This window comes from Astyanax mexicanus, chromosome 7, assembly GCF_023375975.1.
Source record: "Astyanax mexicanus isolate ESR-SI-001 chromosome 7, AstMex3_surface, whole genome shotgun sequence".
Lineage (NCBI taxonomy): Eukaryota > Metazoa > Chordata > Actinopteri > Characiformes > Acestrorhamphidae > Astyanax > Astyanax mexicanus.
Genome location: NC_064414.1, coordinates 9466914 through 9493029, shown reverse-complemented (window position 1 = coordinate 9493029; position 26116 = coordinate 9466914). Strand labels below are relative to the sequence as shown.

At 36.6% G+C, this 26116-nt stretch overlaps 2 protein-coding genes and 1 long non-coding RNA gene across 3 annotated transcripts; all 3 read right to left on the bottom strand.

Annotated features, from left to right (window-relative positions):
• Positions 1-2190: 2190 nt before the first annotated feature.
• On the bottom strand, positions 2191-5136 carry LOC125802971 (uncharacterized). The gene is made up of 3 exons (XM_049481525.1): positions 5013-5136; positions 4775-4829; positions 2191-3739 (listed from the first exon to the last, which is right to left on the bottom strand). Exons 2-3 carry the CDS (start codon positions 4786-4788, stop codon positions 2989-2991), a joined length of 765 nt encoding a protein of 254 aa, XP_049337482.1. The 5' UTR covers positions 4789-4829; positions 5013-5136; the 3' UTR covers positions 2191-2988.
• A 3341-nt stretch (positions 5137-8477) lies between these two features.
• Positions 8478-12417, bottom strand: LOC125802977 (uncharacterized). The gene is made up of 3 exons (XR_007440025.1): positions 12342-12417; positions 12202-12254; positions 8478-9632 (listed from the first exon to the last, which is right to left on the bottom strand). It is a non-coding gene; the product is annotated as an uncharacterized LOC125802977 (long non-coding RNA).
• Positions 12418-17259: 4842 nt separating this feature from the next.
• Positions 17260-25118, bottom strand: LOC103021512 (uncharacterized). The gene is made up of 3 exons (XM_007247540.4): positions 25056-25118; positions 24793-24913; positions 17260-18879 (listed from the first exon to the last, which is right to left on the bottom strand). The coding sequence occupies exons 2-3, from the start codon at positions 24888-24890 to the stop codon at positions 18081-18083; spliced, it is 897 nt and encodes a 298-aa protein (XP_007247602.3). The 5' UTR covers positions 24891-24913; positions 25056-25118; the 3' UTR covers positions 17260-18080.
• Positions 25119-26116: the final 998 nt, after the last annotated feature.

Genomic DNA, 26116 nt, shown 5'->3' with positions numbered 1-26116 from the left:
ATAATTCATAGAAAATACTGAGCAATTCATAGTGTATACTGAATAAATCTTTTTTACTGAAAAAGTCACAGTAAATACTTAAATCATAATCAATAGATTTAGAGGTATTTATTGTGGAATATGAATAATACATAGTCAATACTGAATAATTCATAGTGGATACTGAAAAATTCATAGCAGATACAACCTGTTCTGCTCACGGCTAGTTCTTTCCAATCAGATGTTTTAACCCCTTCAGTCCATCCTCACTTCAGCTCTCCACTTTCAAACTACAGAAATAAACACACTTCACAGCAGGTACTGAACATCTGAATAATTCATAGTGGATATAGAATAATTAATGGTAGGTGTAGAATAATGTATAGAGTATACTGAGTAATTCATAGTGGATACTAAAAAAAATATAGTGGTGGCTGAAAAAGCAAAGGTAATGCTACAGTGGTATTAAAAAGTTTGGGCGTCCCTGATAATTTTCATGATTTTTCTTTAGAAATCATTGGTTGTTTGGATCAGCAATTTCAGTTAAAGGAAAATCATGAACATCATCAGGTGTGCCCAAACTTTTTCATACTACTGTCCACCCCTGGTAAAAAAAAATACTACTTAATTGTACTTAAAACATATTAAGAAATGTCTAAGTATTCTGTAAATATACTAATGGATTTATGTACTTACTTAACATATAATTAAAGTACATTAATATTATGCTTTCATCAAATGTTTAAAAGTAAACTTTGATCATACTTTTGTGAAAAGTACAATATAGTGTATAAAATAAATTTAGTGCTATAAAGTACACTTTTAGTTTAATTTATTTCAATATTCTTCTAAAATTATTTCCAAATATACTTTTGTACATTTTTAAGAAAGTGTGTTTAAAAACAACTGTTACAGTACTTTACATAAAGTAAAATGTATCATGTTGTGTATCAACTTTTTAAAAACTTTTTTTTGTAACGTGCTAAATATTGTAGTACAGTAAAATATATTACTATACCCAATGAAATATACTAGAAGTGTGCTACTTACAAAAGGCAGAAACAAAAAGCATAATTGTGCTCTAATGTAAATATATTAAACATTAATTCTTAGTACATTTCTAATATACCTGGTGTATAATAGTGAAACAGTTGTAATACTCATTAAATGTATTATAATTTTACTGTAAGCATATTTAACATATGGGGTTACATACATAAAGTATTGTATTTAAATGAATTTAAGTGTTGTTAAGAATTAACAAAATTTTGGGATATGAACCACGCCTCAATTTCCCGAGCTCCTCCCCCTGGTCCTATATATACCTCCCAGGTGCTCACCTTCATGACTTTCGACCTCGCACCCGCCTCCACCCCATCAACAACCTCATCTTAATCACTCATCTAGCGTCTCAGTTCCCCTCATTCATTACATTACAGCAAAAAGTATATTTAAAATAGTTCCATTTTAGTACAGTTATAAACGCATAGCACAATTTAAGTAATTCTTTTGTTCTAATTTTATACAATTAAAGTATAATTAGTAAAAAAAAAAGTTATTCCAATTTAGCACTCTTTAAATATACTGATTAATAATGTGGCTACAAGAACACTTTAGTGCACTATAGCATAATAATGCTTAGTATACTTCAATCTTTTCCACCAGGGATATGAGCTTCATAACAGTTTGTAAACTGATTCATTTACAGAACACACTGCATTATTCATAGTAAATACTGAATCAATTATAGCAGTCACCAAACCATTTATTGCAGAGAGTAAATCAATTTATATACATTATTGAATCATTAACAGTAGATACAGACTCATTTACAGCGATTATTGATTACTGATTTATAGTACATGCAAAATAATTTGTAGCAGTGACTGAATCATGCATAGTAGATACAAAATTATAATTAGCAGGTACTACATTATTATAGCAGGTACTGAATTATTTGCAGTAGTTACTGAAGCAAGGTTCTGCAGTACAGAGGGGCAAAAGGGGAATCTAAAGTTATCATTAATACACATTCTCATTAATATTTGTTTATTTGTATTATTTACTACAATGTAGATTAATATTACAGTTTTAAAATTTATGAAGAAACACATATGCAATTGGGTATTAGACAAAAAAGTGTTTGGCTTTACAAACACCCAAACATAAAAACCCAACCCTGGTGGTTTGGGATGAGTGAAGGAACAGCTCTAGAACTCCTTAAATGAATGAATGAATGAATTTCAACTTATATAGCGCCTTTCTTACAATTAACACGTTTTACACACAAGCACATTACACATTAACACTCATCCACCCACCGGTGAGAAGCAGCAGCCAATAGCGCACAGCGTACTCTCAACCGGAAACCACCGTCCACCTGGAGGACTGCATCAGGAACTACAGCAATTACCCAGGACAGAGTGCCAATCCATATCTGGGCACACTCATACATACATTTACACACACACTTTCACACACACAAACCTACATACATACCACACACTTACACATACACACCAGATCAATTTAGAGTAATCAATTTTTCTGGACTTTACCTGATCTCCATGTTTTTGGACTGTGGGAGGAAACCAGAGTCCCCGGAGGAAATCCACGCAGACACGGGGAGAACATGGCTTGACCCAGATAGGGACTTGAACCCAAGACCCCAGTGCTGAGAGGCGAACGTGCTAACCACTAAGCCACCGTGCCGCCCATCAAAGACAGTTAAAGAACCATTCCAGGTTCTACCTCAAAAAACTGACTGAGAGAATCAGTTGGCATCTAAGCAGAAGGTGGTACTTTGAAGAATCTAAAGCATAAAACATTTTTTAGATTTTAGATTGTTTAATACTTTTTTGTTTTCTTCCTAATCTCATATGCAAATTATAAATGCATAAACAAATTGAATGAGAAAGGGTGTGTACAAACATCTGTATAGCAGTGATGTACAGTTGAGAATGTTCAGTTCAGTGTTTGTAGGTGTCACATGTCCAGTAGCCAGTCTTCTCAGCTTTTGTACCATGATGATGGATACATTGAGACCTTTTGGCTCTCACTGTCCATTAGTATAATGTATTCCTGAGATTTGTTGCTGGTTGAAATTTCAATCATTTCTCCATCTCCCTGTATAATGAACTTGCAATTATACTTTGGAGGATTCGGCAAAGTGAGAAACATCTTAATAAGATGTTCAATACCTGCGAGCAGAACTTTACGGTTGGCCATCTCTTTCTCCATCCAGCACTTTCTTTTAAGTAGTCCTTCGACTGTTATGAAAGAAAACGTAAACTCGCATTTGGTTTTGATTGTCACAATCTTCTCTGGTGAATTTGTGGAAGTGTACAAGACCGAAAACCTGTTGCACACAATCTTCAGCGCTTGTACTTTACTTGCCTTGGCTGCCTCTTTAGCTTGTTGGAAACAGGATTTGGCTTCGTTTTGGCAGCAGTGCATGCTAAAGTGGATGCTCTGGATGTCTGACTCGCCGACATAGTCACTGCAGTAGATGTAGCTGTCCAGGTGAACATGGCCACCTTCTAATACTACGGTGTAGATGAGGTCATCAGCAGTGCCAATTCGGACGCACTGCCATTCTCCTACAACCACCAGTCTCATGGAACTGCTGAGCAGACTGTTCCTGAAGATGCTCTCAGCATAATCCAGGTTGGAGAGGAGAACCTTGTCCTCACAATCCTTTTCTTTCAGTTCACTCTTCACGGACAGAATGCCCTCGATGTCTGGCTGAAACTCAAATGTCCTGGAAAATAAAAATGAGCCCAAATTTTTTTATCAATTGGCAGCAAATACAGAAACTCTAAATTACAGGCTAAAAGAACACACTGGTAAATTATATAAACTAAAGTATTGGGACACCCACATTTTACAAGTACAGAACCTTTTTTTTATAAATCCATAGGCATTAATAAGGAGTTGGACCCCCTTTGCTGTTCTAGCAGAATTAGCAGCGCAGCTGACTGGGCTAGCAGCATTAGTGATCATCGCGATAACAGCATTTAACTTTATGCAATCTGACACCCTGCTCTGTAACTTTACGAAATGGGACAATATGCAGGTGTGGAAATTCCCAAGCCATCCCATGAGCAAACACTTTATGATCAATGTACATAATGGTGTTTTATGGTTTTTGGTATGTTATTGTAATTTTGTTTCTTTCTGAGGTCAACCCTGAGCAGAGACTGTAAAAAAGATGGACATTGTGTCGCCGTTCCCATTCATTCAATGAAAATGAAGCCAAATTTTCCACCATGGCGATCCTGAAACCCGAGTCTGTAAAGCGCAGTAGAGACCAGAGGAGGGAGAAAGACTGTGGAGAGCAGCCTACTCATTTAAATAACCCCGCCCCTGAGGACTGCCATCTCAGAGCTCACACAGTCTATGGTCCCATCCCGGCTATAGGTGTAACCCAGCCCTTTTACAGTAACCACACCTTTTTGAATATAGAGCTGAATAACGTTTTAAAAAATGAATTCTGTGGGGAAATAAAAATTTGACAATATAAGCAGAGGTTACACTAGCTGTTGCATTTAAATAAAGGAGGTATAATTACAGTATATTAGAAAAAAAAACGTGATTGAAAGTTGTCTGTTTTGCCATTGAATCCTATGGGGATGGGTGGGGTTACACAGCTTTCTGAAACCGAACAGCAGGGGGCGCCCGACCTGTGGTGGCTTCACTTTTAAGAGACGATGCTCTGTCCAGCTATATACAGTCTATGACCCTGAGCAAGTCACAACTAAAACATGATAAATGAACAGAAGAGAGGAGTACTTACAGTGTGGATGTCATGTTAATGCAGGACAGAGCTTTAAAAGCAAACCCAGACAAACCTGTTCCGAACAGATAAACACACGTTAACTGGTGACAGATAAGACTTCTCCAACAGAAACTCAAAATGAAGATTGGTTAACACTGCATAGTGCTGAAACTTTACTAAAGAAATGTATAGAGAACCAAATTCTTTTAAACTTTTTTTTAAAGAGAGTAGATAACCATGACCTTCATAAGCTTACCAGTGCTGAAGAGGTTCTGTTGTGCAGCAGTGGCTGAAATTTCTCCCAGTCCTTCCTAGTTAATCTGCAGGTTTTAGTTTCATTTCCTCATGAAAAATCTAAGTTTCTGTTTTCTGTGCAGTGCAGCCCCCTACTACACCCCCCTTCTGTCTTAAAGGGACAGGAACACAGAAATACACTGTAAACCCATACGTTGTTTGAACTCAAATGATTTAAGTCTGTTTTACATAAAATTGGATATTTCTAAACAATACTCTACTGTTTTGAGTTAGTTGAACATTTGTGGGCACATATCATACATTCAAACTGAGATCTTATAATAACTGAGTTTAGTCTGTTGCCATTAACAGGTTCTTTTCTATGGGCATCTGTTACAATCTATTTGCATACTGGGTGTGTCCAGCAGTTTCTGACTGACACTCACCATCAGTGTGTAGTGATTCCCCCCCTGGGCTACCTTACAAATAAATCAAGTTCCTCTTTAGTTGTAATAACTTGATGTTTTTATTTATGATAACTGTAGTTTGTATTCCCCATTACTAAGTAAACTTAACTTATCTGGTCTTACAGTATAACAAAAATAAAGAAGTTAAATCAATTTCCCTTTAGCTGTAATAACATGATGTTCTAAGTTATGCTAATTTAAGTTTTCGTTCCCCGGTTTCCTCAATTTCTTTTAAGAAAATTCAACTTATCCGGGCTTACAGTGCAGTAGGCCTAAACAAACAAGTAAAAAATAATGCATTTCATTACCATATCTCAGTTCTATTCTTATAACAGACTACTGATATTTGGCAATGTTGGCACCCTAGGACGTCCATTACTTGTTCCTAATGCTGATATTTGGACCTAATTTTAAGCATTTTTTAACATTTTGGGATGGTTCTTTAAGTGATGTCACAGAAGAACCATGTTTGGTTTCATAAAGAATGTTTTTTCTAATAGAGATTCAGGGTGTCAGTAAGAATGACGGTTCTTTAGGCCTTTAAAATGTTCCTTACATCCACTATATAATATTAGGGCATCTAAAAAAAAAAATGAAAAGATACTTTATTTCAGTAATTCAGTTTAAAATGTGAAACTCCTTTACTATATAGATGTATGACACACATAGTGATCTGTTTTGAGTGTTTAATTATTTTATTGTTGATGATTATAGCTTACAGCTAATGAAATCCTAAAATTAGTTTCTCCAAAAATTTGAATATTATATAAGACCAATTTGTACTTGGGCCGTGTGCCAAGTTCTGCTGGAAAATGAAATCCACATCTGAATAAAAGTTGTCAGTAGCAGAGGGAAGCATGAAGTGCTGTAAGATTTTGTGGGAAAACAAAACTGCACTGACTTTAGACTTGATAATAAAACACAGTGGATCAACACCAGCAGATGACATGTCTCTCCAAACCTTCACACTAGACCTCAATCAGTTTGAACTGTGTGTCTCTCCACTCTTCCTCCAGACTCTGCTCCCTTGATTTACAAATGAAATGTAAAATTTACTGATGATCAGTAATAAATATATAAGAGTTCCCAAAAGGGGTATGAGTGGGTCATAGGGGTGGAGGAAACTTTATATACTTAATTTGGACAAGGATGTTTCTGAATCGATGCGCAAATGTCAAGAATCGATTTTCTAGACGTTGGTATAACTCAACAGAACCAATCCACCTTAACTAAAAGTATGCCACCTTAACTCAAAAGATGATCTTATACAAACAGTCTGAGTGTATATCCCAAATATTTATTTTTGAGTCAGTTTAATTTAATCAGGTTAGGTGATAATTAAGTTATGATAACTTAATTGATTCAAGTATTAGGGCAGTTTGATTTTACATTGTTCTTTTTCAAAATATTACATTACTTCCTCTACTATTCAAATACAATTTTAACCAGGCTAGATCACTGAGGTGACAGAGCAATAATTTCCCACATTTGTGGGTACTGATTTTGCAAATGCAGTCAGAGAAATAGAGAGAGTGAGGGTAAGTTATTTTTAAATTTTTATTATATGTAAAAAATTCTGTGTTAACATTATGACACTTGAGACCCTTAAGCCACATCCATGAGCACCTACGGTTAATTACAATATATTATTATTATTATCAAGTAGAGGCATGGTGAAATAACAGTAATATGCTGGAATGTACTGTAAAAGTACCATAACATTATTTAAAAACATTCAAAAATGATTCTACTGTCATATACTGTAATTCAGCGTATAGTACAAATAATGTTAAAATAAATTATATTAGATGCAAGGTAAAATACCAGTAAAATGCTGACATTTCATATTAGTTTCGGATTTACAAAGTAAGTAGTCAGTCTCGCAACACTGAAAACAAAGAAAAAATACTAAGAAAATCTTTCTCTTCCTATGATCTCCAGAAAACTGAAATTTGAGACTCACTTTAAAATGCTTTGCTGAACAGGTTACCTGTGCAATGTTCAAAATATTCCATATATGCGGCCATGTTTAGATAATGGGGTTGATTAAATGCTGGGAGATGCAATTGATAAATACATTTTTATAACCTGTAAATGTTGATTCCTGACAAATGATGTCTTAAACACGAGTTGTTAAACGGATTCACACATAAATACAATAATATGAAGATTTTTGAAGTTTCTTTATTATTACATTCCAAGGTAAAGTGATACAGAACCAGATAACACATATATTTGTAAAATTAATATAAACATGACACAAATGGCACATTATTACATATTGTACAACACACCAAGTTCCAAATAAAGATTTATATTATCTCCTTGATTTTTTAAATGGAGAAAATTGCATGTAATAAAAAAGAAATTGTTGTCAGCCTAAGATCTGCAGTGTTCATACCGTAACATGCCCCTCCACTAAGATAGCCAGTAAAAGTAGTGAGGTGTTTCTATAAATCATTGCCTTTAAGTCCTCCAACCTTACTTCAAGGATTTCAATTAATGGAAACCACAAAATTATTTAAAAAAATGTGTTGTATAGTATTACTCAGCAAACGTATTTCCAATCAATGCCATTTTTGCTGCTAATGTAACCAAACGTTTGTCTATTTAAAATAAATATATAAATCTTTTTGAAAAATAAATGAATTGAAGTGATCTCCTGGCTGCAGATTGCCCAGAATGCACCACAAACACAAGCATTACTCGTTCACTCCCTCATATGACTGATCACAGGACACCTTCCAGACAAAGTCTGAGTATCGATTTCACCTGTTTACCTCACTATAAATATCAAAGCAAATTCCACTCACCACCTGCCGAGATTTAGCTCTGGTGGTATTGTTTATTCTGTGATTGACCCATTGTTGCATTTTTTAACTATATAAAATTCTATCATAATAAATTGTAGTATAATTATAGAATGATTGCAATAATTGTTCAGGAAAAAATAAACAGTAATGTTGCAGAAAAAAAAAATTTAACATGTGGTGTTACTGTCTTAGCTATATATTAAAAAAAACATCACACTGAGAAGGCCCAGAGGTGCCTGGATCCAGGAATAAAACTTGCATATATTTGTTGAACTGTATGGATTTAAAAGAAAGTCAGTAAAATTATAGAAGCTAAATAAAATCTTCATGTTAATTAATAAGTTTGGATAAAATGTGAAAGGCAAATAGATCAATGATGTATTAAAATAAAGATTGTCCCTTTAACCCTGTTATTTTATATATTTTTTATTAATATTTTGATGATAGGAGGAAATATGATGTAGAAGTTTGTTAAAGAATAATATACAGTACAGGTGCCTGACAGTGTTGAACAACACTTAGTGAGAAAGAAATGCCTAGTACTGAGATTTCATGCCTGAGGTGGGAAAATATATTTTCTTGAAGGCTTAAAGGGGACATATTGTGCAAAAAATATTTTTGCATGCTTTTGTATTTCCAACTGCGTTTCGACTACTTCTGTAAACCAGAACCCCACCTACTAGATTTGTGCAATTTCTGATCTGATTCTCAAAGGGAACTATAACTGGCAAGAATAGAGCTGGTGAGATCTCTTGGTGAGATACGGTATCAGATGAAACAATAAAAAAACATTTTTTTTCATACAAATATCTCAGATAATTACCCAGTAGCAAATAGCAAGCCTGCTTTAAATTTAGAAACTGAAAAATAAATATGCTTTCTTTAAGAGCTGTTTAGGGGACCACAATGGTAGTGCCTGGTGTAGGAGGGGTGAAGGTTATCCTCAGCTCTTTACAGATGACTTTTAACTCAAAATTATTTGGAAAACGTAAATTATTTATAGCTTGCTGCATACATGACACATCATGAGGACAGTTGTGACCAGCGAAATAGGCTTTTTGTACGTCACTTGCATTCAAACATCTTTTAGGGGTTATTTTCTGATAAAGCTTTGGACCCTCTTGGTCCTGAAACACCAGGAGATGCAGTTGTGGCTCACCAGCTCTGAAGATGATCAACAGGTTTTCCCCCTCCACATGGATTTCTGCATTATTCTTCATCACTGAAGGAATCGCATCAACAGCTCCTATCGCAAAGTCCAGGTTGGTCCTGAGCACAGGATCGAGCAGGCCATCTCGACTAAGCCTCACTTTCTCTCTTAGCAGAACATCTGCATCCAAGGCTGACACACTGATCTCCTTCCTATAGTGAATATGTAAATAATAAAACTCAGATTACTTTTTTTCTTCATTTGTTCAAATGACATCTACAGATTTGCCCTAAACAGTTGCACTAGAAGTTCTCAAACTCTCCTGTGGTTACGTCTATTTATCATTACTGAGAAATGTGACCAGCCCAGGGTATGAATTGCACAAAAAAAATTGAGGGTAAAGAAACCAGTTCAAGGCAGGCACTTCAGTGAACTGAAGTCTTACAATACTTACAGTGTCTTGCTTACTTACTGCAATGTCTCCAGTACGAAAATGATAAATCCATTACACCAGCTAATGTAGCACATACCACACAATTTCTATTTAGGGGGTCATAATCAGGGGTCATAAATAATACACTATACAGCAAATTCAATATTAGTTGCTACCATACACAATATAGGCCTGAACCTGACTGCATTAAAGGGACATGCCATCCAAAAATCTAAATCTTTTAGCAGTTTTCTTGCCCTGAAATTTAAATTCATATTCTACCACAAAAAAAAAAAAACAATTTTAAGATTATGCTGTACATAAGTGTATTGATTCACTGCATAAATATTTGGGTTTGCTGTAGAACTCATACATGAGCAACTAATTCCTCACTACATATACAGCCGGCTGCCTGTGTCTCCCCACAGCAGTATTAAAGGAGGAATGGTACATTTGAACCGTGTTCTTTTGAGTGATTTACTGAAGACAATAAATTGTATTTAAAGGTATCCTTCCACTAAAATCCATGTTTTCTTGTTATTTGTATAATACAGTAGATCTCTCTGAGTTGTTTATGATGCTGCACATGAAACTCTTACTCAACCTCTACTGTCTGCAGTGGCTAGTAAAATTTTTAGAAAATGAGTCGATCAGGAAAAGCTGTGCTTACATCAACCTATGAATTCATGACCATTCCCACCTCGGAGCTAATGCCAGGCTGCAGCAGAGCCGACACTGTCAGTTTGCTAGTATTTCCCACGCCCTTGGATTGGAATGAGAAGGAAAAGGTGTGGGTGAACTCAGAGCATTTGGGCAGGAGTACCCCCAACAAACAGAGATACAGGAAGAGAAAAGGGAGAAGGAAAGAAGGAGGAAGGTGGGGAGGAGGTGGGTGCAAAGTTGTTCGATGCACAGGTAGAAAGGAAGTGATGGTTTATATAGGGTGGAGAGTGGGAGGAGTAAGAGAGTGGATCAATCTCCCAAAATTAAGTTATATACAAAACTCCACCTATCACAGCTCTTTTTACACCAGCTCAACTCAACAGAACACCGGTCAAAGCGGGCACCGCTTGCGTCAGATTTTATGATACAGAGCTGACTCTGCCCAAGAAACTGCCCAATCTTTCTTCAGAGACCTCTAATTCAGTGATCTAGATCAGGGCTAAATAGAAACACCAGAGCACTTTCTTTTTTACAAAAAAAAGATTACATGGCATTTATTCATACCAGAGATCACAACTAGACATTTTAAAATAATTTTAAAAACAATGGAATAAGACCTTTAAGAAAGCTAGATAGCAGCTACTTACACATAGTGATGTTACTTGTGCAGCTGCTACCTTAAAAAAGACATAAGTCATGTGACCAATAATATGAGCGACGAGGCAGGCAGACGAGAGCAACGGTTTCAAAGATGGAATGGTATGATCCACTTTATGGATGTTTGACATTGTATTACAATGGCTTAGATACTGTTTATTGATGTTAATGATTTAGTAATCTTTAACGTCAGGGCCAGTGCTAGCCATTTGGGTGCCCTTACACAAACACTTTGTGAAGCCCCCACATAATAATTCAATATGTCAGATTATGGTTTATGCAAAACCAAATGTGCAGTTATCCTAAGTTTGACCTCCCTTTTTTCCAAAAGGCTACAGTAATATAATTCTGAATTAAACATGTCAAATAGAATGTAAAGACAAGGCTTGATTTTCTTATTTTGTAAGTTTTTAAATTGTCTCTACATACCATAATGTTTAAAATATAGTGAATTTAACCTGAAAAAGGTCTATTTTAATTTTAATAAGAGAAACATTTATATTGTTTATATAAGTTGATTATACCTGGTTAAATTATCTATATATAGCTGTAAAACGTATATTTTTTTCATTTCCAGTCTCTGTACAAGAAGCATGAGCAGCTTCTCCCCCAGCTCACCAGTGCACAGGGCTAAATGTGCTTAGGCAGTTTAGATACACACTCACACTTTAACACAGGAGAGTAGTGTTTTTCTCGAGCAAATATGTTACTTTTGTACGGCTATCTATTAATATGCTTTATATATTTTAAATATGTTGTTATTATAATTACTATTATTTTTATATTTTTTCACTGGCCTAAATTTTCTATGTGGGTGGAGCGCCAGTGCTGTTTAACATTATAGATGCATTATTAATAATTTTATAATAATATTATATTGAGCATTATAGTTACATTATAAGTAAAATAAACTGATGTTTTTATTTCTTTTGGGGGTTCCACATAATCCCAACCCTGGCAAAGCCTCTAGTTTTTGGGGGGTCTGTAACCAAAAACGTTTGAGAACCACTGCATTAAACAGTACTTACACACAATCCATGCTGAGAAGTTTCAAAAGCTTTCTTCTCTGTATTCGATCCTGCTGAAAAAGTTAGTATAGATTTATGGTTGTATTCTACATCAGGATTCATTATTATTTGCCAAATCTATTTATCACTTACGCACTTACCTGTTGTCATAAGGTACAGCAGTGGAGTATCTTCACGCAGTCTGTTCAGCTCTCTCTCACAAGACAACAGCTAATCTAGAGTTAGTTTCGTTTTCAGAGAACAGCAACTTACTTTCCTTTCTTTAAGCATTAGAGCTAAATATGTATGATAGGAGGGGGTGGAGCTGCTTTGCTACATCATCCCTCTTGTAACTCCCTCTTACTGTTGCACATCTTGGATGTGGCTGGCGGTTTTAAAGTTATGGCTAATTGGTGTTCATCTAGTTGAAAAGCATGAAGTGTTAAATCACTTTTAATTCTCTTTACATCAGAGCTGGTTTACCAGAAGCCTGGCCTGTCCTATTTATCTTATTGTAACCAAAAATGCTTAGTTACCACAGTATATATATGTGAAAAAGAGAGAACAGTGCTTTTAACGTGAACACATAATAACATGGAGAAATTATGATAGTCATTGTTCCTGAAGGATAGCCTTTTCTATGGAACTGTTAACACTGGTGAATTAATTAGCCTATAAGACTTTTATGTGTGTATGAGGATCTTTTTGAAACAACCTAAGAAAAACTGGAAAACCTGGAAAACAGGCCAAAACTTTTTTACTTGTTTTCACTAAATATTTTATTTTTATTTTAGAAAGCAGCATATTGATGGAGCAAGATACTAATGATCTCATGCAGTAAAAGGTAACAAATAAGTTAATTAATCTTTATTATAAAAAAATGAATACATTCAAATTATGTTGTGAGCATTAAATAAAAAAAAAAAACTTAATTGATAGTCAGTGACCCCTGCATGTAAAAATCACCAAATCCCAAATGTGTTTAATGTACAGTACCAGTGAAAAGTTTGTACAAGCCTCATCTCATTCAGTGTGTTTTCTTTCTTTTTATGATTTTTTTAATTGTAAATTGAAGGTTAACGACTATATTAAATCTATACAGGAACACATACAGAATTATTCTATAAACAAAAAGTGTTAAACAAACCATAATATGTTTTATTCCTTAGATTTTTCTAAGTAGCACATTTATCTTTGAGGACAGATCTGCACACTCTTGGTATTTTAATCTCAGTGTCTTCATGAGGGGGAGTCACCTGGAATAGTTTTCTCAGCGTCTTGAAGTCATCTCAGTTGTGAATTGTTTTCATGTATTTACCGTAATGTTAATCTACAATGTAGAAAATTAACAAACAAGGAAACATTAAATGAAAAGGTGTGTCCAAGCCTTTAACTGGTATCTTTTGTAATTTGTTAAGCACAGTCAATGATATGTTTTAAATTTTAAAGGATTTAAAGGGTTAAAGGGTTAAAATTACTGCTGCCAGCATTAACATGCTAACACATTAACTTATGCGATTGATCTGGATACTTTATTTGTGTTTATTTTTTAACGCACATTTATCACAATGCGTAAGTATACTGAGCCTGGTGGTGTTCTTGTCTGTTTGCCTGTTACACCTCACTATTATTAGTGTCCTCCATCTGTATTATCTAATCCCAACCGTTTTTCCTGTGCTAAAACAGTATAAATCAGCATATCAGCTCCATGCATATAGCAATTCTGTAATCATTCAAACATAAACAATGTTTATATATATTTTCAATATTCTGTAAATGCAATATAGCCAATTCTCTGAGATCTACAAATGATTGATCTCTCCATCCTCTGTCCAAAAATAAGTTCTCACAAATGACTTTAGAGAAGTTTTACAGAATTTTACAGAATCAGTTTACGAGAACCTTTTTTAACTGTAGTAGCTAGCTGCAGCAGATACACTTTTACTGACAATTAACAATGGATAAATCAAACAGGCTGACAGGATACTTCAGTAACATAGAATGTGTGCAGTGGCTTTGAAAGAATGCCTTAAAAATGCCTGAGGAGAAAATGACAGGAACATCAAACAAAGGACCTGTTTAATGGTATTATGTTTATTATTAATGCATTTATTATAGATGCCAACAGGCAGGTATGTGCACTGTTGCATGTCCATGTGTGTCTAACAAAGCGGGGGTGTAAGTGTGCACTGTAAAATAAAATCTGTGAAATCCACAGTAGTATACTGTGTTCCTGCACAATTAACTACTGTAAACGCTTTTACAGTATTGTACTCTGAATGTGGCCAAAACCACAGTAATTAACTTGAAGATAATAAAATCACAGTAATAATCCCACTACTGTAGAAACTCACAGTAATAATCCTACTACTGTAGAAAATCACAGTAATACACTGTTATAGTCCACTAATTTACAATCAAAAGGGGGCAGTAGTCATTTGGATTCATTTTGGATTTAACCGACCTACAACCTAAAGAAGAAGCAGAAGTTTGAAAAGTGGAACAGCACTGAATCCACCATTTCATGTAAGTATCATATAGCACGATGCTGTCTCTTGACCGACTAAAATCTAAATCGAATGATATTTTTTATGTCATGTTAGTCAAAGTATTGAAATCAGAATAAGACTGCTAGGTAAAAAGTCAGTTGCAAAAGAAACTAAACTAAGCTAAATTTTAATTTGATTTAAACGTTTGCCAGCCTGCCGTTTAACTTAAAAAATTTGCTCTTAAATGTTCTGTGTTTGTCCTATATTTTCCAATTAAGAGATTTATTTTTCTATAAACACTTTGACTTGCCCTGAGAGCCTCTTATTAACATGATTTGCTTAACAAACCAAGATTCTCTATATTAACTTTCATTTTCATTTCTGTTTGGTGTCTTGTCAGAATGAATCCTGACTCCAGCAAGTGCAGTGAAAAACTGGAAGAACTGTAAAGCAGAAAACATCTTTTTCACACAGGACTTCAGAGTTTGACTGGCAAAACAATTTGATTAAACTGCTCTTCTTCACGTACTGAGGATAAAAAAAATAGTTTAGGAGTATTGTTTGCTGTGTCTCTGCAGATTTTGTTGAACAATAAATAATGTCATGCAGTACATGGCATTAAAGAAATGCTTATGTTTAACAGTTATTTATTACTGACTTCAAAATAAAGCAGTAAGGTATCATTCTGTTGTGAAAACACTTATCTAAATAAAAACATAATACACATTATTATTTTTTGTAAAGTCTGATCAATACAACTATACACAAAATTACAGTATGCATAAAACACTTTTACAGACTAATTTACTATTTAGCTGCTGCCAGTTTTTTTTTAACAGTGATTTTTGTTTTTACAGTAACTTACTGTTACGTTTCTGCCAGTTAGTTACTGTGATTTGCTTTTGGTTCACAGTAAATTACAGCTTAACTACTGCCAGTTAGTTACTGTGATTTTATTTATTTATTTATTATTAATTACTGCCAGTTACTTACTGTAAATATCACAGCACATTTTTTACAGTGTGTTGTGGGCACGCGTATTGACAATGCCAAGATATAAATTAATGTCTGGCTGTTGAAATCTGTCTAGGTTGTTTTCAGTAAGTGGTGCACCTGTGTTTTCTATTGCCAATATAGCAATACACCAGAAATTTACCTGAACACTCCTCACACCCAGCACCTATCAGCGTAGATATGTTCACAAATATCGTTACTATTTAAACGATACAGGTGGCCCCTTTATGTTTAAACTTCATACAGTCATACATCTCATACAGTACTGCTGGCTTTGTGTCAACATTACATTAAAAAGTTTAGAGGGCACTAACATTAATTTTGTTTGTTTGTGATGTTCCCTGTTGTGCTTGAAACAATCATAAACCAATACTTTAATATATATTAATAACATTCTAAATGGATGTACTGTGATACACACTGAGGTGGCGCTACAGTCTCTCATTAGGGTGAACAGAGGCCCCTCCATAGGGAGCCCCAAATCTGACCATCCGTTACTTGAATTGAACTAGTCCATAATATGATGACGTAGCAACGTGCCACACGACGTGACTTCAAACCAAAACAGCGGGAATTGTACGCGACTAGAGTGAGAGCTGTTACAGTGAAAATGAAGCGGAGTTATGAAAGTGGTTCTGCTAAACGAAAGAAACGGGCAGAGAGCAAAAGAATCGCAGATGCACTGCCAAAATTCACCTCCTTTTTTACACCTCCTGGACTGATCAGTGTTTTTGGGGCAGATTCCGATTGCCGATCGTCTTTCACCACGATCGGCAGATCGCCGATACCGATATTGGGCGGGGCCAAATGCCACATTAATGCCACACAGGTGCCAGACAAACCTGGTACAGATTCGCCTAATTACATCCACGCCAAAGCAAACACTGGTAATTTACACTGATAGTATATAAACACGCATGTTACTGACCAAAATAAACGCTTTTTAGGAGAGATATAAGTTATGTGTAAATATTTATAAGACAATACCTGACAAAATCTGTTTTAATGAAGTTAATAAACATCACTGTGAAAGCGCTATTCACAGTTTCACCGCAGCAAAGGACGAGGACGTGAATCACTTATCCAGACAAACTAAGTCTCCCTGAAGCTGCAGGAGTCTCCTGCATTTCGGTAGTGGCTCCCTGATGCCCGCGAGTCACATATAATCTCCCGGAATTCAGAACGAGCGCCCCAAACGTGCACACAGGCCACAGACTTTTTTTCTCTAATCGCGTGTGGGAAGGAGAGAGAGAAAACAGAGAGGGTTCTGATTGGCCTGTTCTCTGCAAAGAGTCTGTGAGACAGCCAATCAGTTTTTAGTGTGGGCGGGCAGTGTTTTCCCCCCCTCCCGGACGGGATTTGTTCAGTGAGTGAGGGAAAGCAGATCATGGCGGAGGCAATATTAATAATTATTGTAATATGATATGAAATGTTTTTGATGTTGTGCAATTTTTTGTGATATTGTAACTGTCAATTTTTGTCAAATAAAGGCTTTTTTTCCAAAAAAAAGGAGGGGGGGGGGTTGGGAGTGGGGGGAATTGGGTAGGGAACCTCCCTGAAATCAACTTTTGCAACTTGGGATGTCTGCTTTAATAGTCTTCAGTAGCCTTCAACAGTCTAACCTTGCAGCCGTGGTGTGTCCACTAAACTCCGTAGTTATAAACATCATGAGGTGAGCAGCGCGCTAACTGACCTGTTTATAATGTAATCCGAGCAGTGACTCCGTGACGGTGCCTCTAATCTGCTGCTGTTAGCTGGTTGGGCTGAAAGATTAACTGTAGAGAGCTGTATTATCCGGTTAGTGGGGTTAAAACCTTTATTTCCTACACAGATGAATTTAAGAAAAGCTAAGCACTGTAGCCCGTGGCTGGGTTGTAGCTCTGACTGAGTGTAGACAGGGGGGCTTGTGCTGCTGCTGCTGCAGCTCCGACTAGTGGTTGGATGAGGAACTGCAGCTTCCTGTCAGCGAGCAGTTTCACCAGTTTCATCCACACACAGCTCTGATAAACTGCTTAACCCTAAACTCCTGAATCAGATCGGCTAAAATCAGAAGAATATCTGCCGATCGCCGATACCGTATTTAGGCTGAAAATCGTCTGATACCGATACACTGCCGATCGATCGTTCCATCTCTAGTTATTTGGTTTATGTGTGTGTTTTAAGAATGAGGGCCCCTTGTTTATATTTTGCCTAGGGCCCCAAAATGGCTAGATCCGCCCCTGAGGGTGAATATATATTAATAAAACTCTGAATGTAGGTATTGTGATATACACTTGCTTCTAGATAGTATAAATGGGTACAGCATGAATAAGTCACGAAATCTAACACCTACTGATTCTTTTTTTAGATCTTATGTAAGATGATATTTCAATTCAATACAGAAACCTCATGACCTCCTTAGTCATACTCCCACAAGTCAATGTCCTGCACCCTGTGGCTGTAGGCCTGGTTTTGGCTGTCTGTGAAGATGTAATGCTGGGTGCTGTGGTAGTCGGGCCTTCCGTAGACCAGCTCCAGCATCTCACCATCGCTCTGAAGAACGAGGCGACAGTTCTCCTCCTGAAACGTAGTGTAGTGGAGCAGCAGGTGCTGGAAGCAAGCCAGCAGACCTTTCCCCATGACCCCTGACCGCTCCAGACGCGTCTTCAGCTCTAGAACCTTCTCCAGGTTCAGTGTCTTGCCCAGGTAGGCCCTACGACGTGGCTGCACCACCAGACTGCGCTGGGGCTGATGGGTAAGGTAGGTGAGGCGCAGCTCCCCACAGGATATCCTCAGCTCCACATCGCTTAGGCCTGTGGGGTTGTTCTGGACCTCGTGGTTCAGAATACATTTGGCCTGGTCCATGCAACTCTCCAGCTCGTCCTGGCACTGATGCCCCGCGAAGTGGCCATCGTTCAGGCATGACGGAGTGAGTCGGGCCCCCACCAGAACCTTCTGGTACAGCTCTGGTCCTTTAGGGCCCAAACGGACACTGTAGAGCAGGACTGGTGTTCCGGCCGTAATGCGCACCAGCTGTCGCTCACCCTCCACGGTGAGAGAGGCGTCGTACCGCTTCGGTGCAGGAAAGGCATCCAGGGTCTGCATGGCGTACTCCAAGTTGGTCTTCAGGCTGGAGTCCAACAGCCCATCATGACGGATTTTAACCTTCACCGACAGAAAGCTGTCCAGGTCCAAACTCTGCACTGTGAAGTTTTTGCTGGAGAAAAATGAGAATTTCTATTTAATGATAATTTATTAAACACATAAGAATATTTAACAGCCTTTATGATATTGTCTGTTTTTTTTTCATGAAAATAAAATAAATACAATTCTAACAACTTCAGCCTCTAGATTGTTCGAGTTCTAATGTGCTTAATATTCTAAAGGAAATTTAAAATCACATCAAATTTCAACAAATACCAATGAGTTTCTTTGATTTTACGAAATTGAAAACCTCTGGAATATAATCAAGAAGAAGATGGATGATCACAAGCCATCAAACCAAACTGAACTGCTTGAATATTTGCAACAGGAGTAAAGCAGCATAAAGTTATCCAAAAGCAGTGTGTAAGACTGGTGGAGAAGAACATGCAACATGCCAAGATGCAGGAACACTGTAATTAAAAGCCAAGCTTATTCCACCAAATATTGTTTTCTGATCTCTTAAAACTTTAGGAATATGAACTTGTTTTCTTTGCATTATTTGAGGTCTAAAAGCTCTGCGTCTTTTTTTTTTTTCAACCATTTCTCATTTTCTGCATATAAATGCTCTAAATGACAATATTTATTATTTATCATTTGGAATTTGGGAAAAATGTTGTCCGTAGTTTATAGAATAAAACAACAATGTTCATTTTACTCAAGCATATATTTCTAAATAGCAAAATCAATCAGAGAAACTGATTCAGAAACTGAAGTGGTCTGATTTTTTTCAGAGCTGTATGAGAGTCTTTTGTACACAACTCTGTTCTATTCTTTTAAATGATCATGAAATAAACTGATCATTAATATGCCAAGAGATTCTAAACTTTACAATGCTGCAACTTACTTTAGATACTGCAGGTTGACTTAAGGACGATTCCTAAGCCAATCAGCACCTTTCTACATAATACCCTATCACACAGGATCACATTAGGTGTGGCTCATGAGTGTGAATGTGTTTAAAGGCAGGGAGTTATAAATAGCTGAAAAGTGTGAGTTTTTGTAGGTTTCAGAGTCACATGCACAACTCCTAAACTCACACTGAACTTGAAAAAGGAGTGATAGATGATGTGGTCTACATTCTGAATCTGATCTATGCTGGACTAACATTTACTGTGTAATGATTTTGAATGGCCTAATTTTGATTTTCAACAATTTTGGGTGGTAGGTCTACATTGATGGGCAACTGATGTTGGACAGTGTGCTTATGGTGGCCTAACACTGACTGATCCCCATTGTTGGATAGTGGACCCCTGTTGGTCTAACACTGGCTGGCTACTGATGGTGGATAGTGACCTACATTGGCCTAATGTTGACTGTTGACAATTTGGGTTGTGGACCTACATTGATTGGCAACCAGTGTTCAAAGGTTAGCCTATGCCAACCTACTGTTAATTGGAAACAATGTTGGAAAGTGAGCATACATTGGCCTAATGTTAAATATTGACAATCTTGGGTTTGAGGTCTTTATTTATTAGCAATTTATGTTGGACAGTGCATTTACTGTGGCCTGATATTGACTGTTGACCAATGTTAGTCTAGCATAACTGAATACTAATGTTAAAAAGTGGGCCTATATTAGCCTAATAGTGACTAGCTTTTAAAGTTGGACAGTAGGCTTACATTTAACTAACACTGGCTACTAATATTAAATGCTAGGTCTATATTATAAGACCAATGACTGGTAACCAATGTTGGAAAGTGAGCCTACTTTACAGTAAATTTGACTGGCGACAGTTTTGGATGGTGGGCCTACACTGGTGATTAATGTTTGACAGTGTGCTTACACTGGCCAAATCTTGATTGGCGATCAATATTAAATGATGTACTCACACTAGCTTGATGTTGACTCATGATCGGTCAGTTGGATCAGTTGGATGGTGGACCTATGTTGGTCTGACACTGACTTTATCACTGATTTTGAATGGTGGATTCACATTGGCCTATGCTGATGGCCAACCGATGTTGGAATGTGAGCTGACATTGGTCAAGTGTTGACTTGATGCTGGCTTGACGAATGTTGGATGATGAGACTGTGTTGGTACCACATGGACTGGATTCTGATGTGAAAGTAGGCTTACATTAGCCTAACATTGGACAGGTTGCTGAGTATTACATTGGACCTAAGTTGAACTAACAGAACTGGCAACCTTTGTGGGAACATGAGCCTACTTTGGCCTAAGTTTGCCTGGATTCATGACCAAAGTTGGATGGTGGACCTAACATTGACTGGCTACTGATGTTGAACAGTGGGTCTACATTAGCCTAATGCTGAGTGGCTGCTGATTTCGAATGGTAGGCTCCCATTGGTCTAGTGCTGTCAACTAATGTTGGAAAGCGAATTTACAACAATTTGCCTATGTTAAATTGAAGTTGACTCGAGACCAAAGTTAAAAAGTGTACCTAAGTTAATTGAATGTTAACTGGCTACTGAGATTGGACAGAAGGCCTGCGTTAGCCTAACTCGACTGGGTCCTGATTTTGGGCACTGGGCCTTTATTTGGAATGGTGGGCCCCCATCGACTGAGCCCTGTGTTCACAGTGGCAGGCATCATTGCCCCGAGATTGTCTCTTGGGATGGTTGTGTTTGTGGCTGCTTGGTTAGCTTGGAGCTATTGAACCCCATACCTGTCATTGATTTGAAGTATTTGTTCAGTCATTCAGTCGAGAATGTTGCTTCACCACATCATAATTCATTTGTATGAGAAAAACTCAACTCGATTTTTTTGTTTGTCTCACTGTTACCGTGTCACTTGCCACTTGTTGGCAAATCACAGCTACAAATCTTGCCAGCCCATAGGAAATAAATGGCCAATTGTTACTCTGTCACCTGCTACATTGGTCTAATGTTGACTTGATGTTGACTCGTGACTCGTGTTGGATGGTGGGTCTGTGAGTGAAGCTGGTGTTGGGTTTACGTGGGGATGAGTGTAAGGACTGAAAGGCGGGCTTCTCCAACCAGAGAGAGACGTACACATCCAAGGTAAGTGATAAGTCCCAGTGATTTTTATTTTTCGTTTTCAGCACGCAGCACAACAACCAAAGAAAAACTGTACAAAAAGAAAGAAATGTAATAAGTTTAAAAAAAAATGATGAGGGCTATCTGACTAAACATCAGCCAGTAAAGGGCTACAGCTGGCTTGCTGCATAAAAACCCGATCTCCCTCTATCAGCGCCATTTCCCTCTGCCACGAGGAACCCAAACCAAAAAAAAAAACAACCAAACCTCCCTTGTTTAGACACGCCTCCCCTTTTAAGGCCATAGCCCCTCCCACCGAGCAATTGGCTGCCACCATTAATAGGGGTGTGTAAAATATACAAACATACACAAACCAACAATAATCTATACATTACTGGATCCAGTTATAGCTGGAAGACCACAGAGGAAAGATATGAGGTGAGTATTTACAGGTTACAAACAATAATCAACATGATGTATAAAGAGGTGCTGGTGATGTGTCAGGCCTATTGACAACATCACAGGGTCTGTGATGGTATTACATTGACTGGACACTGATATTGAAAAGTGTGCATTAATTGGCTACTAATGTTGGATAGAAGGCCTAAACTGAACTTACAATGGCTACTAATTTCCAACATTAGGCCTATGTTGGCGTAACACTGATTATTGACCAATGTTTGTCAGTAATCCCACTTTGGCTCAATGTGGATTTGTGGCTGATGTTGTATGGTGGAGCAGATACATTTTGGAGTACATAGAAATAGAATATCTGCTATTCATGGTTTTGTTCATGAGATAAAGCGACTTGTATTTACAGTGCTGAAGTGAAACACTGTGAAAGCATCAGTAAGTTCAGGTACTGATGCTGGATGATCGGTTCAACCACTCCAACTCATTTCTTACCAGTTTTTTCCATAGCTCATTCCCAAATTTTATAGATCAGTAGATTTAATTTACTACATACAGCTTTACTGAGAGAGAAACCCGATGTGTCCTTGTTATTGTTTTCAATGTAGAGCAGTCAGGTGGAGGACCTGAGGACATGCACCACCATACTGAGCCTGTTTACTAAACAGCTTTACCCTACATCACAGATGTAAATACGGGCCGAGGGAATGCAGGTCACCAAAACATCAACAGGACATTCACACCACAGTCGGATACTAAACAGCATGGTGTCCCAGCTGGTTGTTGGATGTCTAATACAATAAAATGCATGCATAATCAGAAACAATATGTCAAAATGCAACATACATGGCCAACATTCCCAATCATACTGAACACTCTAGAGTTAAATTGAGGGCCTTTAATATGGAACTGCTCACCAACTCATTTGAAAATCTGCAATAGCATCACTAGTTAAAAAAAACAGCTTAAAATGTATCTACTCTCATTATAACCAATCCAAATAGTAAATATGTATTTGTGTATATTCTTCTAATTATGTATATTGAGTAACTACATATTACTATTATTATTTTATTTTATTATTATTATTATTATTATTTTTGTTTGTTTGTTTTTTTTTGTTTTTTTCCTCAATCTTTTATTTTTTCTGTGTTTCTCTTCTAATAAAGGGAAAGTACCTTGTACAAGCCTCTTTAAGGCTTTTTTTTTTTACTTTCCCTGCACAGTTATTTTGTTTGTTTGCTTGTTTATTTGATTATTTGATGTCACATTCTATCTGTGCAAATAATAAAAAAATAAATAAAAAAATTGAGGAATAAGAAATTAAAAAGGACATTAAAACTTCATTGTTATTAATTAAGAAGTAATAATGATAATATTAGTAATGAGAAGAAGAATAAATTATGGAGATGCCAAAGATAAGTCACAGTTACTTGAAATAAGTGCTGGTTTAAAAAAATCGTATTTATTGAATATTTACAATGTAAAACCACAATTACTTTAAACTCAAATATTAATTTTTTTTATGTGAAAAAAATGGATATTTCCAGACATTACTCAACTATCTGTCAAACATACATTCAAACTGTGATCTAAGTTGATTCAAATCTACACTCTAAAAAACAGAGGTACGATATGAGTACTTTTTTGTACTCAAAGGTACACTCTTTATAATTGTACCCTCAAAGGTACAATATTGGTCTTTACAGGGTCAGATTTGTTCCCTCTGAAGTACAAAGTAATTTCTTACAGCAATAAGTACAAATTTGTACCATTTAACCAGCCAAAGGGTACATTCAGTATTCTGCATCACTGTACTAAAAAACCATGTATATTTTAACACATTTGCACATTTTTTATTTGAAAGCCAAACAATTTTGGATCATCAAGTTTTTGAGCCATATTCATTTCTGATAATGTTTATAATCTTTATAAACTTTACTGGCACAAAAACCATGGGTACAAAAAAGGACTTTCACTTTTTGTACCTCAATATAAGGTACTGCCCCAGAGACAAGCTTTGTATTATTTTAAGTACAAATCTGTACTTATATTTCTTAGAGTGTAACTTAACTTAGTTTATTCAATTGCCTTTGGCTTTTAGCACAATCTATTTGCATACTATATATGACCCCCTGTTTCTGACACTAATCACCATCAGGGTGTATTGATATTCCCATAAATCATATATTATAATTAGCTGCATGGCTTCTGTGTTATAGGCTGTAAGAGCAACTATCATTTTCTGAGCTTCTGACTCTGTGTTGGCTGTGTGCTATGTTGTTCGCTCTAGCAATTTATTTCTCCATCTAATTTATTTTTTAGATTATTCTGTCTAATATTTACCATGGTTGCCAAATAATGTAGATTGGGTCATTTTCAACCAAGCAGTTTTTAGAATGTATTTATATTTACCAGCATTGTATTTTTACCAGATAAACTTGATCTATTATTATTAGTTGTATATGAAACTATATGAAAACAAATAAAAAATACATTTTATAATCAAAATACCTTAATTCATCTTATTAAAGTTATAGAACAGGAGTAAGTGCTTACATTTCTCCCATGCTGGAGAAGGGTGGAGAGGTCTTGTTGAGCAGCCCTGTGTTACGCAGGCCAGCTTCCTTCAGTCCCGACACCGGGGACATAGACATGACTCTATCACAGACGGTCAGATCTGTTAGAGGAAATACCAGGATACACCATGTGGGTACTGTGTACAAATTATATGACTGTTATTTTTTTATGTAATACAGGGAAAGCTCAAAATGATTTAATTTACAAGACTATTAAAACAAAGTACAAGTAGAGTGGCTTACCTGTGTTTACAGCTATTTCTCTCTCTCTCTCTCTCTCTCTCTCTGTTTCTTTGTGTGTGTTTATGGTGTGGGTCTGAAGCTGGCAGGTTTTTAAAGCAGCTCATAGGCAACACCTTCTTTTCTGTTTCTGAGAATCTGAGCTGTCTAGTGATGTCATTAATTTACAGTCCAAACAATTTTCCAACACACATTAAGGCCTCTTTACATAATACACCTAGTCTCACAGTGACAAAGGTCATGTACAGTAGTTCACATACAGTAGGTAAATTTACTTTAAGGATGCTACATAAAAGCTTATTAAAGTACAAAATATCAATGGTTGAATAAGAACATAATGAAACCATTATTTTCCTAAAAAAAAAAAAATCTATCCTATTTTCTGCCCAATATGGAAATGCAATTTCCCCACTCATAACATTAATTTGAGTAATGAGAGGAGAGATAGGGCCATCTACCCACCCAGAGAGAGCATGGCCAGTTATGTTCTCTCGGACTCCCACTGCTGATGGCAAGCAGCATGACCTGATCTGGAATTCGAACCTGCTATCCTTTGATCATAGTGGCAGGCCCCTAGTCCGCTGGACCCCCGGAGCCTCAATAATGATAATAGTTTTATCACATTTAATCACATTCCATCATTTTTGTGATGTCACAAAACAATCTCATTCAGTATTAACATATTCATTTACAAACAAAGGACTTTTAAAAGCACAGTAACAAACACAGCCTGTTGGAAATATGTTAAGCGAACTGGCTTGTTATAGTTTTATAGTGTTATAGATTTTGTGATGTCACAAATCTAGTTCAAGTGAAAGTTATAAAGAGGATTTCAGCCTGTACTACTTTTTGAATGAGGCACAATATAAAATAGCCAGTCAGAACAGGGCTCATTTATTTATACACTATAAGTATTATATACACTATAAGTATTGGGACAGTCATTGTCCGGTGGTTGGTACCTACCAAAAGTGCTCAAAGGGGGGCACGCTTGGGTCATGGATGTCCGACATTCGCACAGTCGGTAGAAGTTGAACAAATGTAATTTTCTCTCCAAACACAAG

What these genes read in the sequence shown, in the direction of transcription:
- LOC103021512 (XM_007247540.4), bottom strand. Translation starts at nt 24,890, where the DNA reads ATGTCTATGTCCCCGGTGTCGGGACTGAAGGAAGCTGGCCTGCGTAAC. An exon ending in TTCTCCAGCATGGGAGAAAT is followed by an intron (nt 18,880 to 24,792) that starts GTAAGCACTTAC and finishes ATTTTTCTCCAG; the next exon opens with CAAAAACTTCACAGTGCAGA.